Below are 15638 nucleotides of genomic sequence, written 5' to 3'. Positions count from 1 at the left end.
CGCAGGACCCGCGGCAGTGGCTGCGGAGGAAATCCCACCCCACGGGCCGCGGCGGCGCGCTGATGTCAGAGCGCCCCTTAAGGTGGACTGGTCGACAAGCCGCGCCGGGACCCGGGCTCCGCACCCACGCACCCCGCCCCTCCCCGCCTGTGGACCACGCATGCGCCAGCCCCGCCCGCGCCCCACAGGGGCACCATGCACGTCCTGGCGTGTGGGTCCCAGGGCGCTCCGCAGGGCACCGTGGGCTTTTTCTTTGTCACACTCTGGAAACACGGATGGGTCCTGCCCACCGGGTGGGCACCGCGGGGAAGGCCAGGTCCCCGGTTACAAAGCCGCAGGCCCTGGCGCAAGTGCCAGTCGTTTCCAGGGCCTGTTTGCCTGAACATTTCCCTAAAGACCTCGGCAGAAAGACGCTCCTAAGTCCCTGGGCTCTGACCCACACCCTTCACACCTGGGACACACCTCCACTCCTGGCATTCAGGAACGTGAGATTTGTGAAACTGCGGGGACAGGTAGTTAGCGCCTCCCAGCTCAAGGCCTCAGGACAACCAGCAGCCAATAATCAAGGCAAGGGGATAGGGAGGACGCCGGTGCATCCCGTGATTTGGCTCACGCTGCAGACTTTGGGGTGTGTGGCTGGGAGAATCAAGGATGCCAGGCAAGCCCCTCAACTCCTTAGGGGAAGGGTGGAGTGTCCCAGGAGATGTGCTGGGCAGCCTGCCCCTGCTAGGGATAGGCCCATTGGAGGCACCTCCTACAGGAAATCCCACCCATCTGGGAAGCTGCGTAGGCCACTTAAGGTGGACTAGCAGCCTTGCCGTGCTGCAGCCTGGCCTGGGTAACTGCTAGCCTCTGGTGGCCCCACACCTCAAGTTCCACAGCCTATGAGGTAAAGGCCCACAAAGGTTTCTGACCCTGGATACTCCAACTTGCCCAAGGCCCTCCGCTCTAAAACCTAGACCCACTAGCCCCCTCTCCTGACAGGGTCCCTTGAGGGCAGCCCTTCCTGACCCTAGGCATCAGTTCCTCCAAGGCCAGAACCTGTGTGGTCCAATGGCCACCTCCTCCTTGGGCCTCACTACCACAGGCCCTAGCTTCTTGACCTGGAGGCCCCTCTTTGTTAAGGCATAGCCCTTGTGACCAACAGCAGAAATGTGTTTCTCCCACAAAACCCCAGTTGTAGACCCCACCCTTCTGGGACCCACTCTAGGAGGGGCTGGGAGTTGTTTGATGCCACAGAGGACTCAGCACAAATGTAAGCAAAAAGCAGATTCCATCTGGAGCAGACACCTTATTTCTCCCATCCAAGTACTAACCAGGCCCGACCCTGCTTAGCTTCCGAGATCAGGAGAGATCGGGCGCGTTCAGGGTGGTATGGCTGTAGACAGACACCTTATTTCTACACAAGCTGCTAAAGCCCTCCCTCAGGTGGGGGACACAAACAGGCCCCAGAGACTGAAGGTGAAGCCAGAAAAATGGCACAACATCCCAGCCTCTCCTGCTCCTGCCCTTCTGCCCAGCAGGACCCCACGTCCTCAGAAGCACCTGGTCACACTGCATTAATATAGGCCCAATCTTCAGAAAAGGCTTTTGACCATAAGTCAGGCCCAGTACAACAAGCCCTCAAGCCTCATCCCAAGCCTGAGCTCTGTGTAGGGTTGCGAGGACAGTTCAACTGTGGAGTAATCCAGATCTTCCAAGGAAAGGGCAATGGTGCCTCCTTGATGTCCCTCTGACAGGGCAAAATGGATCTAAGTGGGTCAGACAAGTGAGGCCAGGCAGCCTCATTGCCAAGGTTACTTCTTGTTGCTGATGAGCCCATGGCCCAGAGCAGGAAAGGAAAACACTGCAGAAACCTTTTTTGGATTTCAGCCCTGTTCAATGGAAGGCTTGGTCATAATGAAAGGCCATGACTTATTTACTACTCTATTCCCCAATACCAGTAGTCCCTCAATTCACTGCCACAGGGTGCCCATATGCCAATGGAGTGGTTAGGGTTTCTTTTTGCAGCACATCCTATACCCAGGTCACAGCAAAGCTCCATCCCAACCATTCCAAGGAGCCTTCCCTGCTGTCAGGGATTTCTGCCTTCAAACCATCTCCTTCTGAAGAGGAAGTCATCAGTCTGGGTTTTACATCTACTGGAATTATCTTATTAGAGCCAGTGCTATGAATTACTCTATGCTGATGGTTGTGAGCATCTTTCACTAGCGGGTCAAGCCCCTAGGACAGCCTTTCTTCTGACATCAGATGCCCACTGACCTGGTACATACCACAGGGTGCAACTTCTACCATTTAGAGCATCACAGTTCCAACTTAGCAGGTGGTTGTGGTACAAGCTTATACATCCCTCCAGGAATGGGAAGGATTGCTGTACCATTGATGACTTGTCAAGAGCACTACAGGAGACCCAAGCCTTAAGTTTTGCTTTTAAAACAAGAGCTTTCTTTGGAGGTGCACCTATCAAAAGTCAAGGATACAATGTTTAAAGTGGTCAGAAGTCCACTAGGTGAACAGAGGGCCTACTAAAGACCTGGAACACACTGTAAAAGTGTTACTAGCAAACAAGAGAGCATGTCCACTCCAGGGTCCAGTCTTAACTTGTTCCTCCCCTGCTGGAGAGCAGGGCAGGACCACGTATTTTAGAAGCCTGCTGATGTTTTTAGCTCCTCTCTCCCTCGTGGGACAAAGTCTACAGAAATTCATCTTACAAGAAAACCCCCAAGTGATATTAACCCATCTTTATTCTTAAAAACATCCCTTTACTTAAAGCTATTGTAGGTCTCTACACCCATATGAAGATGCTGGGAGAAGCAACTCATGCTGGGAAGGTATTCCATGAAGGGTATCAAGCCAGCCTGTGCAAATGACCACACTGGACGTACTTATTACAGGGCTGTCCTTTTCCCTTTTCTTCTATTGGGGCTGGAGGCCTCAGCCATTAGTAGTCTACCTTTCTTTCCCTTGAAGACCAAAAAAAAAGGAAACAAACAAGCCTGTGTACTCCTGCAGGACAAAGCAGTACCAGTGTTAAGCATCCAGAAGAAGGTAGAGCACTTAGCACTCCCTGCCAACCCTCAGACCTCACACCCCCAGTCTAGACACCATGGCTGGGGGTGTCAACAGGAGACCAAAGTTCATAACAGGAGAGTACGCAGAACCCCAAAGCTGCATACCAAATGTAATGGCAAGGTTTAACCTGGAGCACCAACCCACCACATACCCACGCACAAGGTACTGAACTAGTAACACCGCTGCAGTCAGCAGAAATCCACACTGTTCCTCAGACAGGGTCAGCACACACACGGACCTGCCCTCCATGCAGGTTTAAAATGTGTTGTTTATTCACTAATTTTGATGACTATAAATGTTTCCACTATGGAAAAGGAAATTAGCACAGTACATTTCCATGAACTAAGGGAATGGATTTTCTGTAGTCATCTTTAAGAGGGCAAAAACTTGAAAAACAACTTGAATGTTGGAATTCAGTTCTTTATATAAAGTCCCTTGTAAAAACAAAACAGAATAAAAACAAACCAAAGAGGGGCAAGGCAAAATTTTTTTTTAAAAAAGGAGGGAAAAGAAAGAAAGGGGAAGAAAACAAGGGAAGACAACTTATTGCTTTTCCTCAGCTTTCTCCTTGGTGTCCTCATCTTCCGACTCCTTGCTCCCTTCCTTCACAGAAAGAGCTTCCAGCTTTTCTGCCACTTTCTCAGCATTATCATTTCTGCCCAATCCTGTATGAATACCAGGGACTCAGTAAGAACAAGAACTTGGCCTCTTTAGTCACACTGCAGCAATGACCCCACCCCCTACCCTAGTAGCCCAATGACCTCCACAGGACAGGTCACCTCCAGGGTCACCCAGGTACATGTGCTTACACCCAGGCCTCAATTAGTAAGGTTGTTCAGTATGCCAGGTCACTTGCTAGCAAGTGACCACAAGGACCTTCAAAGGCCCCTTCAAAATCTGGGGTGTACTAGTTAAGACCGCATGACTTAACCACAAGACCAATTAGCACACACTTCGGGCTCCAACTGCAGGTTCACTCCCCAGAAAGCATCCTGTATCCCAGGCAACTATATCACCCTTGACAGAGGTCAAGGTGGTCACAGCGCCCAGAATGGTTCTATAGCAGACGAAAAAAGCACCCGCCTGGGGCTGCAGCCGGGTACAGAGTGAGTCTGCAAGAAAGTTCCCCACCAAAGGTGCCACATCACCTTTCTTTTCTCTCTCTTCAATCTCTTTTCTGCATTCTTCAAATTTTGTTTTGAATTTCTGTGCATCTGCAGGAAAAAAAAAAGAGAGAGAGAACTAAGAGCCCCAAACATTGCAGGTGACGTATCCTGGCAGGTCTGAAGAGATAGGACTCACAAAAGAACCAATCCATGGCCATCTGGACTCAGGATGAAATATGTCATGTAACAGAGCCCTGGACTTGATCATGTGATTACTAGATTCCCCAAGTTTGGCGAGTCAGCCCTCTTGTACTGGGGCAGTTGCAGTGCAGCATGGACTTGATATGAAGAATAAACTAAATGATCGAGAATTACCCAAAATGAGGATTATGGGTTACGTAAGTGTCATATTGAATGTTACAGTTATACAATGTTAAGAATGATAGCCTTGTTAGGCCTCTCAGCTCCATATAACTGTAACAATTTGGGCAGAGAAGCAGTGGCCTTAGGCAACCAAGCAGTCAGCACTCTGCACTCTACTTGTATGGAAGAAGTCACTCCATAGGCCCTTTTCCAGAGCAAAGGCCCACTCACCACCTAATTATGCTTGGGTACTGGGCCCTGGCTCCTACCCAGTTCCTCCAAAGCCTATCGAGTATAACTTTTGACACTCCTGGCTAGAATGAGGTCAAAGCAGAAGGGTCAGTGTGGTCTGTGCCACACAGCCCCTGCTGGCACTCAAGTGACAGTACCAACCCTGATCACACTGACTACAGCGCCCCCCTTAAGGTGAAGAATGAAATAATCTGTTCATGGTTTCAAAGTCTGGGGGTGGTCCCATGGGTACATGGCTCATTTGCACCTGAATCCCTTCCTCAAGGAGACCCTTGACAGTGGGCAAACACTCATTAACCCTAATAAGTCACTGTCAGTTCTCTCCAAACAGGATTTCTATCTCCAGCTATATCATGACAATGTAAATGAAGGGGCAGCAGCCCTCTGCTTACTTTCAGCATTGAGGAAGCGGATGGCCAGCAGCTCCGGCTTGGGGCACTCGTCGGCAAAGTCAGCATGGGTGTTCCAGACCCAGGCTCGGTCACTGCCCGCATTCGGCTTCAGCTCCATCATTGGTGTGACTGGGGGAGAAAAGCCTTGTAAATGTGGTGCAACTGCCACAGGCTAGCTCACACTCTCATCACAGATCCAAGGTATCACTTTGGAGAAAACAGATGTGGAGTGGGGTCTGCCCACCAAAACTAAGCCTCGAGATCTCAGGAACCTGGATTTTATCTATCTCTATGAAAATGCCCCACATTCACTTAACAGGAAGAAATCTTGAACCTGGAAAGAGAGAGCCTGCTTCCTGTCCACAAGAACACCCCAGAGAAGGTTCCAATCCAAAATCCAACAACGGTTTCAAAGCCAAGTGGACCCAACCGTCCTTTTATTTTTTTACTTTTGTGTAGAACTGGGGCATAGGCCAAAGGTTCAAGGGATGAGAGGTTTCATGAGAGACAAAAGTAGGAAGAACAGATAGACTGACTGAAATACACTGCTGCAGGAGCAGCAGGCAAGATGGGAGAAGTCTGCTGTGCCAATATTTGGGTTAGTTCCTTGGCTGGGAATCAAACTCAGGCCATATTGGTGATAGCACTGAGTCTTAAACCCCTAGGTAACCAGTGAGGCTCCCAACCTTTCCTATGAAAAGGCACCACAGACATATTTGCGTTGATACTTGGTCCTACTAGGGACGCTGGCTATCAGGAAGTAAAGGCAGCAGAGGCAGAAGCAGGAAAACGGGGTGTCATGAGGGATGAGACAAGGGTAACCACTCTCAGCCTTGGGGCATCAGCTCACAAGAGGCACTTATGACCTGGAATAAGCACAACCACCCACAATAAGCACAGCTACTCCTCAGACCCCATGGGAACAAGTGATCCCTGAAAAAGAGCAGAATCTCCAGTGCCAGGTCGAACAATGTGCCTTTGAATTCCTGGCAGAAGTCTTTGGAGACATGGACAGTCCAAAGCCCCATCATGGGCACATATCAGCACCAACCCCACTTGGCAAGCCCGAGTGCTATTACCATAGCACAAGAAGTGTCACAACCTCTTCCCAATACCACCCACTCTGTCCATCAAGGGACTATGTGTACATTTATAACCCACAACCCTGCTTCCTGAGGGGCTCTGAGAGAAACAAAGGATGTTGCGGAAATTCCTGATGAGAAGATTCAAATCAGAATAGAGGAGGATGAGGCCGGGCTGATTGAGGGGAGGACTTCCTAAGGAAGCCAATTAGGCTGGCACATGGAGATTAATGCACTGGGCTCCTTCCCCATGTTGGGACCGATGCAAACCCGCCCATCCTTCCACATTCTACTGGTCATTCTACTCTGGTACCCTGCCTGCTCAACAGAAATACATAATACTAGATCAGGAAAGGAGCCCAGTACACCTTCACTTCCAAAGACATACTCAAAGTACTGCAGACCAACCAGAAGCCAAGAGAATCACATCAGTCCCAGGGCCTGCACCTACCATCACCACCCCATGTGCAATTTCAGAGGCACCTAAGGTTGAGGCAGCTACCTTCTCTACCTCACTCCTCCCTAGGGGCCATCCTGTGGGAACTGAATGTACCAAAGTATAAGACAGGTGTTTTATATACATGTGCAATGTCATGGTTACTCACACATGCCCTCCCAACACTGCCCTGCTCTGGAGCAAACATGCATGCTCCCAGCCCACATTTAAGCTTCTGCATCCATCCCACCAGCTTCTGCCTCACAGGATGGCACGCCACATGTGCTGCCACAGAACTGCTGAGTTCAGCAGCACACCAGAAAAAACTTCACCGTTTTAAATTCAAAAACATAAGTGTAGAACACACATCCAGGCATCCGTACGGCCCTGAAATCAACCTGTTCAAGGGACTATGCAAATCAACCTGTTCAAGGGACTATGCAGAGTTGCTCCAATGCAGAGTTCTGGGACTTGGAGAAAACCACACATGACAGGCCACCTACTGTAATGGTTAGCACATATCTTCAGAGTCTTGTCTCTCCTCATGAGGAGGCGGATGGTCCCTTTCTCCTTATGCTTGAGGAGCTTGACGTCGCCAGTACCTCGTTCCTTCCACTCTGGGAGATCATTCTCTGATGCAAATCGGAATAGCTTTGCCCGCCTTCAAGAAAAAAACCATTAAGAGTTTAGACAACAGATAGGAAGAGAATCAAATCAAACACCTGTTATAAACAACACTTGTTTTCTGTATATTGAACAAGTCAAAATACCACTAAGAGAGTAAAATACCCCAACAAATTCAAGTGTTTACTTCCGAACAAAAAAATTCTGTTCTTGCAACACTTTTCCCAACAAAAAGACCTGATTCCCTTAGTAAAGCCCACATGAATGCAGCATGTACACAACAGTCACCAACGGGAAAAGGACAGTCCTTCCCTCAGCTGAAAATTGCAACCCACCCCTCTCTGGCCCCCACCCAAAGAGAATGCTGCAGGCCTCTGCTCAGATCACCAGGCTCTGACCTCACAAACTAACTTCCATCCTACACTGAGCTCAGGCCAGGTCGCAAGTCTTACAAGGGCACCAAGAAACCACCACCAGTGAGCCTCAGTCTTGTCAGCACAAGTGGATGCTCTGCCTTCCCCAGCAGCCATACCTGTCCTTTATTCTCAAGAGCCCAGTTTTGCTGGTCCTTTTGCTGCTGCCACTCCCAAATTCAAATTTATAAAAGCAGACTATGACATCAAGGAGATGACCTGTGTCTAGGATACATATAACTCTTACAGGTCATGTGGCCAGAGAAGTGACAATAGCCACACAAGCAATTCTCACTGCAGGAGGCCCCTGCCCCCTGGTTGCAGCATCATTATCAGGCAAACAGAGACCTGGAGAGCTGGCGTCTTCAGGGAGATGCCCATCAATCTTGGGAACAATTGGCACGTACAATTCTTCTTTCCTAGGCTTCCTCAGAGAGAAAGTCAGAGTACAGGATTACTCTGCTCACTAACAACTCTGCCAATAAAGACTCAAATTTTAACTGGCATTTTGACTAGAATTTGAAGGGGGTTGGGGGACATATAAGAGCTTGGACAGGGAAAATGCTACAACCTATCCACTAATGGCTAACTGAATCTGTCACTTCCTTTGACCCTGACAACACGTCAGTCTTGGCGTTACTGTGATTTTTTTTTCAGAGATATCTGGACACATGGCTTATACAAGCACTGATTCAAAGTGACACCAACTCCCCCACCCCACCCCCACCACACACACAGCATCTCACCAAAGACAATCAAGAAATAATTTTTAAAAATCATGAAAGCTGTAACATCACCTGTTTTCATTTACAATGCTAGGTACCCTCTTGCACATTAAAAACTCAATGATGCATAAGACTGCCAAAAAAGTCCACAATGCACAAGTAAAACTTAAGTGAGACTCCATGTTCAACCAAACGGGATTGTGGGAGTCTTAGAGGCAAAGGGGCTAAGTTGGGGAAATGTGCACTGTGGACAAAGCAATGGTCACAAGACACCAGGGAGTGTTTGTACCATGTATAGAGTAGCAGGGGCATTTAAGGAAAAAGCTATGTACTATGCAGATTCTAACAGCTTTGACTTCCACATGGGCGCAGTCCTCACACAATTCCAGGTCCTTTATTCACGTAGCCTTGGTCCAATTAAAGTTCTGGAACCCTATAAAAGCAATAACTACTTCGAAAAGATACCTATTTGTGGAGCAATTTCAGTTTACTTACATTTTAAAAAGCTCCTCTTCATCTTCCTCCAGTGTTTTAATTTCTTGCTCAGGGAGAGAAACTATAGGTTCAAACTGGGGGTCGTGGTTTGACTCATCTGCATTCTCAGTGGAGGTGTCATGATCCTCATGGGTGTCCTGTGGAGAGAGGTGCAGAGGTGACTCCTAGTCATGTTCCAACCAAAAGCCAGCATCCTGTCTAGTGAATGTATTAAGCCTTTAACCTTTGACACCAGGAAAGGTGTGCTCCAAAGTCAACTCTAAAAAGTGGATTTATGTTGAGGCATTGGACCTCAGCACCCTCTAGCAGAATCAGGCGCATCAATCACATCTATACAAACTGGAGCCCTTCAAAATTGGCCACCTAAGACTCTGGAGAGGACTGAAAAGAATCGCCTCATCTCTTTAAGGCCCCAGTTTCCTCCTATGTTAAAATGCAGATGATGATACCACATATGATGATTAAGAGACACAATGATAGCTGGAAGAGGGTCTCAAGGAGAATGTTATCCTTAAAGTGAAAAGCAACTCTCGGCGACTTTTTCACTGAAGATTAAGCTGCCAAAAAAAGAAACACAAATAGGAGCTAAAAAGTCCTGATCCAATACAGAGCACAAAGGATCACATTTTAGGTCCAGGTATTACAGATTTTCAAATCCAGAAGAAACCCGAAGACTTCACTACAACTCAATCCAAAAAATAAAATACACTTCTACGAGGTTTTACTTGGAAGAACAGCAATGCGGATCAACCAGCTCACCCCAAAGACATCTCCAGCCAACAAACCCGCTCCCACCCTGGGTCGGTGAGTACAGGACCGGTCTGCCCGGTTTCCACCTCTGGGGCCTGCGGTGGCTTGAGTCCCAAGTACAGCATGAATGAAGTGCTGCGTAGACGACGAAAGTGGGGTACCGCCGTCAGGGTAGGAAACCCTCAAGTAGTCAGAGCCGAGGACACTGATTGAGGGGCCTCATGTCCCAAGCGAACAGTGTAGTGAAAGTGAGACTACGAAGCTCGAGAACCAGGTCCACGCGGGCCCTCCCGCACCCACTGGGACGGCCCCAAGGTCACGTCAGCGCACAGCAGCCCCCGGGCCCAAGCCCGTGCCCCCCCTACCCCAAGCGCCAAGGGCCCGAAGGCCTCGAGTCCCCAGGCCGCGCTCCCCACGAGTCCCGATTCCTCACTACCGTAGCCCCGCAGGTGTCGAGCCCACAAGGCCAACGGGGGTTGGTGGCGGTGGCGCGGGCCGCCCACGTGGCCATCGATAGCCGCCTCAGCCCCTCGGCTCCCGCCCACTACCCGTCCGAGCCCGGCCGCACCTTGGCGGCCGCCATGGGGGCGCGGCAGCGGCGGCGACTAAGGTGGCTCGGTCGTCGCTGGCTCCGCGGCCTCTCGGCGGCTAGTCGTACTTCCTTTCCTCCGCGTCTGGCGCCGGCGCCTCCGCCTGCCTGCTCTTCCCTCCGCCCCGCGACCCGAACCACGACCCCTGACCCCGGCGGCGGGAAACGCGCCGCAATTCAAAACCTGTGCAGCTTTATTAGTTCAGGCGGCGGACACTCTCATTGTCCAGCCTGCCCTGCGCTTCCCGCCAAAACGCCCGCGGCGCATGCCCGGCCCGCCCCGAAGCCAGAGAAGCTAGCACTCCCGGCGGCCTTTGCACGCATTTCCGCTCCGCGGCGGCTCACGCCCCTCGAACTCGCAAATGAGGTTAGGGATCGAAGCCGGCGCGTGGCTATGACGTCATCGGAAGGCAAGCTGATAGAGACGCGCGCCCTCAGCTGCACGCTCTCGCAAACGTGAAATCTCTCCGCGAGGCGAGCGACCGGCTCGGGCCCCTGGTGGGCGGGCGGCGCAGCCGACGTGCAAGATCTGGACCTGACCACCGAGGGTTCGAGTCTCGCACCACTCTGTTGCCGAGCCGTGGCAGCGAGGGGGCTAGGGGTGTGTTGGCCGAAGCGATCGCTCTTGCCGCATCGCACCCTCTTTCAGAGCCCCTCCCTTGTGCCAGGCCCAGGACGAAGTGGCGAGATAGATACCTGCCGAGGTGTTCGATACCAGCCTGCAGACGGACCGGACGATGAGTGATAATTTCGACGACGAAGTAAAGGAAAGGGAGATCTCGGTGAGAGATTTCGTACGGAAATGGGGATAGGGTGGAGGGGACTGGCTCTAAACCCTTAGAAGAAAACACGGGGAAGGGGCATGAGATGGGAGAGGGAATGTGGGGAATAAGAACAGAAACGGGTGAGATGAGTCTTAGGTGTGCTGATGGATGGAGATCTACATGAGGGTGCGGGAGCATGGGTTGTTCAGGTCCAAGGTCCAGTCCTTGTCCATCTCCACACAGAGCCAGGGTCCAGTGGAAGGCTGTGAACAGGACAGTAAAAGTGCCCTGGGCAGCCCTGCATTCCCGGCCCCCCAGGAAGAGAAGGAAGAGGAAGCGGGGTCTGGGGCAGCTGCAGAGTTGGGGCCTCAGCCTGGTCTCTACAGCTACATCAGAGAAGACCTGTTCACGTCAGAGATCTTCAAATTAGAATTGCAGAACGTGCCCCGCCATGCCAGCTTCAGTGATGTCCGCCGCTTTCTTAGCCGCTTTGGCCTGCAGCCCCATAAGACCAAGCTCTTTGGTCAACCCCCCTGTGCTTTTGTGACATTCCGCAATGCTGCTGAAAGGGACAAAGCCCTTCGGGTGCTACACGGTGCCCTCTGGAAGGGCCGGCCGCTCAGTGTGCGCTTGGCTAGACCCAAAGCTGACCCAATGGCCAAGAAAAGGCGGCTTGAGGATGAGGGTGAGCCGCCAGCCACATGCATTGCTGATGTAGTAACCCCTCTTTGGACTGTGCCCTACCCCGAGCAACTTGAGCGGAAGCGACTGGAGTGTGAGCAGGTGTTGCAGAAGCTTGCCAAGTAAGTGTGGGCACAGGAACCCCTTGGTACTTTGTGTGTTGTACAGTACACTGAAGACATCAGAGTCATCAGTGGTGATTGTGAGTTCCCAAGATAGGGCCTGGGAATTTGGAGAGTGGCTGGGGATGGGTGGGGGCCAGCAGGCTGAGTCCAACTTCCTCACCCTGCAGGGAAATTGGAAACACTAACCGTGCCCTGTTGCCTTGGCTGCTCTCGCAGAGACACAAGCACAACAAGGCCTGCTGCCCCCTGGAAGGGGTCAGACCATCACCCCAGCAGGTCAGGTTTCATCCTGTCTTTACAAAGCTTCTTTCACCTTTCTCCTACCCTTTCCTATTTTGCTGTTATTTCTGGTTCCCATCACATACCAGTTCTGTGTCTCACTATAGGAATTTTTTATCCCTGTGACGCAGTAGAGCTTCTCACTCAACCACTGGGGCATTCCCACTGTGAGTACTGGGTGGCCAGGGTAAGGTCAGGTGTGTCCGTCTCCCTCCACTCTCCCTGCAGACCGAGTATCGTAATAAGTGTGAGTTTCTGGTTGGTGTTGGCGTGGATGGGGAAGACAACACTGTTGGCTGCCGGCTCGGCAAGTACAAGGGTGGGACATGTGCTGTGGCACCCCCTTTTGACACCATGCACATCCCCAAGACCACCAAGTGTGTGGTGAAGGCGTTCCAGGAATTCATCCGGTAAGGATAGGCTAGAAGCTCCCCAAAAGTCTTGAGGTGGTCTGGGGGGCAGGGTTAGGTTGCAGGAATGAGGATTTCTATGATGGTGGTTAGGTGGTTACCTCAGAAGGGATAGGAAGGAGGCTGCTTGCTCACTCCTGGTCAGCAAGTCCTGCTACCTTGTATGGTTCCCACAGGTCCAGTCCATACTCTGCTTATGACCCAGAGACATACTCAGGCCACTGGAAGCAGCTGACTGTGCGTACCAGCCGCCGAGGGCAAGCCATGGCTATTGCCTACTTCCACCCCCAGGTCTCACACAGGGGTGGTGCTTCTGGGGGAGGATGTCCAGCTGTGAGTGGGCCTCAGCACAGCCTAACAGCATCTTTTCCACTATTTACTCCAGAAACTGAGCTCTGAGGAATTGGCACAGCTGAAAGCTTCCTTAGTACAATACTTTGTGACAGGGCCAGGCAAGGCCAGTGGGGTGACCTGCCTCTATTTTGTGAAGGAGGGACAGCGGTGAGGCACCCAGGTGGGGGTGGGGAGGGTCCCTTTGTGGGCTAATGACACTGACAAACCTACCAACTACCCACAGAAAGACTCCCAGCCAGGAAGGCCTGCCCCTCGAGCACATCGCTGGGGACCGATACATCCACGAGGACCTGCTGGGGTTAACCTTCCAGATCTCCCCTCATGCCTTCTTCCAGGTAGACCAGTGTTCCTAGGGGGTTACAAGGACAACTTGAAAGGAAGCCTGACATGATGTCATGATGTAACTGTTAACATTGGCTAAAGGCGGGAACAAGCCTGGCAGAAATCTAGAGGACAGCATCCAGGCAGGAGGTCTTTAAACAGCCATGTGGTAGGAGTCAGGGTGATGCTAGCATTTTTGGGTGAGTGCTGGTAGAATCTCTGCCAAGGGAGATCCCACAGGTTTGATACTCATGAAGGAAACTTCTAAGTAGGTTGGCATCAATTTAGCTGATTAAAACCAAGGTGAGTTTACCTAGCATTTTAAAGGTTGGCAATCCAAAGACTGGCCTGAAGGAGTGGGAACAGATCTGGGAAGCAGCTGGGGCCTGGGCTGTGAAGGTTTCTGAGCAGGAGTGTCCAGGGCAGGGGGACCCAGACCAACTAAAGAAGGGAAGGCTGACTTGTGCAGGGGCCTGCCCTCCAGGTGAACACTCTGGCAGCTGAGGTACTGTACACAGTCATCCAGGACTGGGCCCAGCTGGACACAGAGAGCACGGTACTGGACGTGTGTTGTGGCACTGGCACCATTGGCCTGGCTCTAGCTCCGGTGAGTCCTCCTCTGGATGAGTTGCTCACACTAACCCACCCATCCCTGCGTCATGACCAGCTTTTGACCCTGGTGACCCTCTCCCCCCATAATGTGAGGACTGAGGTTAACTTCTGGCCTATCCCAGTGCCTTTCCCACTCTCCACAATGCTTCTGTTGCTCCCCTCCCTAAGTCCATCAGGGTAGAAGTGGGTGGGGTGCCACGGCTGTGCCCTTTCCTCACTTCAGAAGGTGAAGAGTGTCGTGGGGATTGAGCTGTGCCAGGAAGCTGTGGAGGATGCCCGGGTCAATGCCCACAACAATGGTAAGAGCCAGCGCCACAAATGAACCCTAATCTCCATGCTGGGGGTGGGCAGCCGAAGGGCTCCTGTGGACCTACTGAGTGCCCATGATGCCTGGAACTGCCCAACATGCAGGGCAAGCAGGCCACAGATCATATTAAAGTACCTCTGGCTGAGGGGACATCAGTCAGGGGGCAGGCCCTCTGGGCCTGGGTGTCCTGACAGGGCTGCCATGCCCTCTCCAGAACTGAGTAATGTGGAGTTCCACTGCGGGCGGGCAGAGGAGCTGGTGCCTGCCCTGGTGAGCAGACTGGCCTCCCAGCAGCTTGTAGCCATCCTGGACCCTCCCCGTGCTGGTCTGCGTGAGTGCTCCCTGTTGGGGTGGTGAAGGAAGGAGGAGGGCAGTGGTATCCATTTCGCACACCAGGCTATGTAGCCACAGGCCTGCCCCACCCCCTGCTTGAGTGGTACCCTTGGAGAACCAGTCCATTTCTGTACCTCTTCAGATTCCAAAGTGATCCTAGCCATCCGCAGAGCTGAGAACCTCAAGCGGCTGCTCTATGTATCCTGTAATCCCCGGGCAGCCATGAGCAACTTCGTGGAGTGAGTGTGAGGTCTAGGGTGGGCCATGGCTGGCCCCCCAGCCCCGTACCCCACAGTACAGGTATGTGGCTTGGCTGACCTTGACATTTGCATCTCGTCAGCCTCTGCAGGGCTCCTTCAAACCGGGTGAAAGGCACCCCTTTCAGGCCAGTCAAGGCTGTGGCCGTGGACCTGTTCCCACAGACCCCACATTGCGAGATGCTCATCTTGTTCGAAAGGGCAGAACACCCCAATGGTGTTCTGGTAACTCCAGTCGAACCCCCAAAAGGACCTCAAGATAGCATCCTGCAAGAAACTGCAACCTCTACCTCTTCCTGCCCCCAAAAGCAGGAAGAGCATTAAAGCAAAGCCAGATTGTCATTACAGGGACAGGCCAAGGGATTACTTAAGTCCTACATATGGCTCCCAGAATGCTCAGAGGACTTGAGACCTGTCCAGAGCCAGCCATCCATATGGGCTCCTGGAGCCCGCCACCCTCCCAATCTGCCCAAGTGTTTTGGACAGGAGCTGGGCCAAGTGGGCCAGAATAAACAAATCATTGAACTACCATTGTATCTGTGATGAGAACCCACAACATTGACGCGTAGGCTCCTCTCTGCTCCCCCGACCCCCACCCCCAGAACAGCACCAGGAGTGATGGGACTACTTTATGCATGCCATTGGGTAAGGCGCAACTCTTGAGCCTGGGACTCCTACCAACATCCTGCTGGCCCTGGAAACAGCTGATAATCAGCTCATTTAGGCTGGGTGTGAGGGCAGCTCTCCCAAGTTCTGTTGGTTTCACAGAATGTCAGGTTGTATGTTTAATTTCAAGCATTCCGAGATGTGGGTGTCAACATGGTTGAGCAGAGATCATCTGGCAAGGGGCTGCCCTGCCTACCTTCCTCACCAAATGGTAGGGTATGATTCCCTGC

At 51.9% G+C, this 15638-nt stretch overlaps 2 protein-coding genes across 3 annotated transcripts; one reads left to right on the top strand and one right to left on the bottom strand.

Annotated features, from left to right (window-relative positions):
* Positions 1-3294: 3294 nt before the first annotated feature.
* On the bottom strand, positions 3295-10518 carry RANBP1 (RAN binding protein 1). The gene is made up of 6 exons (XM_004694979.2): positions 10279-10518; positions 8961-9097; positions 7207-7364; positions 5186-5314; positions 4221-4286; positions 3295-3737 (listed from the first exon to the last, which is right to left on the bottom strand). The coding sequence occupies exons 1-6, from the start codon at positions 10291-10293 to the stop codon at positions 3616-3618; spliced, it is 627 nt and encodes a 208-aa protein (XP_004695036.1). The 5' UTR covers positions 10294-10518; the 3' UTR covers positions 3295-3615.
* Positions 10519-10732: 214 nt separating this feature from the next.
* On the top strand, positions 10733-15271 carry TRMT2A (tRNA methyltransferase 2 homolog A (S. cerevisiae)). 2 transcript variants are annotated; one of them, XM_004694938.2, is made up of 12 exons: positions 10733-11081; positions 11307-11866; positions 12037-12145; positions 12377-12558; positions 12735-12849; positions 12944-13059; positions 13136-13247; positions 13718-13840; positions 14069-14144; positions 14367-14483; positions 14628-14724; positions 14826-15271. In XM_004694938.2, exons 1-12 carry the CDS (start codon positions 11037-11039, stop codon positions 15064-15066), a joined length of 1893 nt encoding a protein of 630 aa, XP_004694995.1. In that variant the 5' UTR covers positions 10733-11036; the 3' UTR covers positions 15067-15271. The 2 variants fall into 2 exon arrangements, with proteins under 2 accessions (XP_004694995.1, XP_012589727.1); XM_012734273.1 differs by lacking the exons at positions 12735-12849; positions 12944-13059.
* Positions 15272-15638: the final 367 nt, after the last annotated feature.

The sequence above is a fragment of the Condylura cristata genome, unplaced genomic scaffold, assembly GCF_000260355.1.
Source record: "Condylura cristata isolate star-nosed mole 26May11 unplaced genomic scaffold, ConCri1.0 scaffold00051, whole genome shotgun sequence".
NCBI lineage: Eukaryota > Metazoa > Chordata > Mammalia > Eulipotyphla > Talpidae > Condylura > Condylura cristata.
The sequence above is the reverse complement of the archived record's forward strand: the minus strand, read 5'-3'. Positions and strand labels throughout refer to the sequence as shown.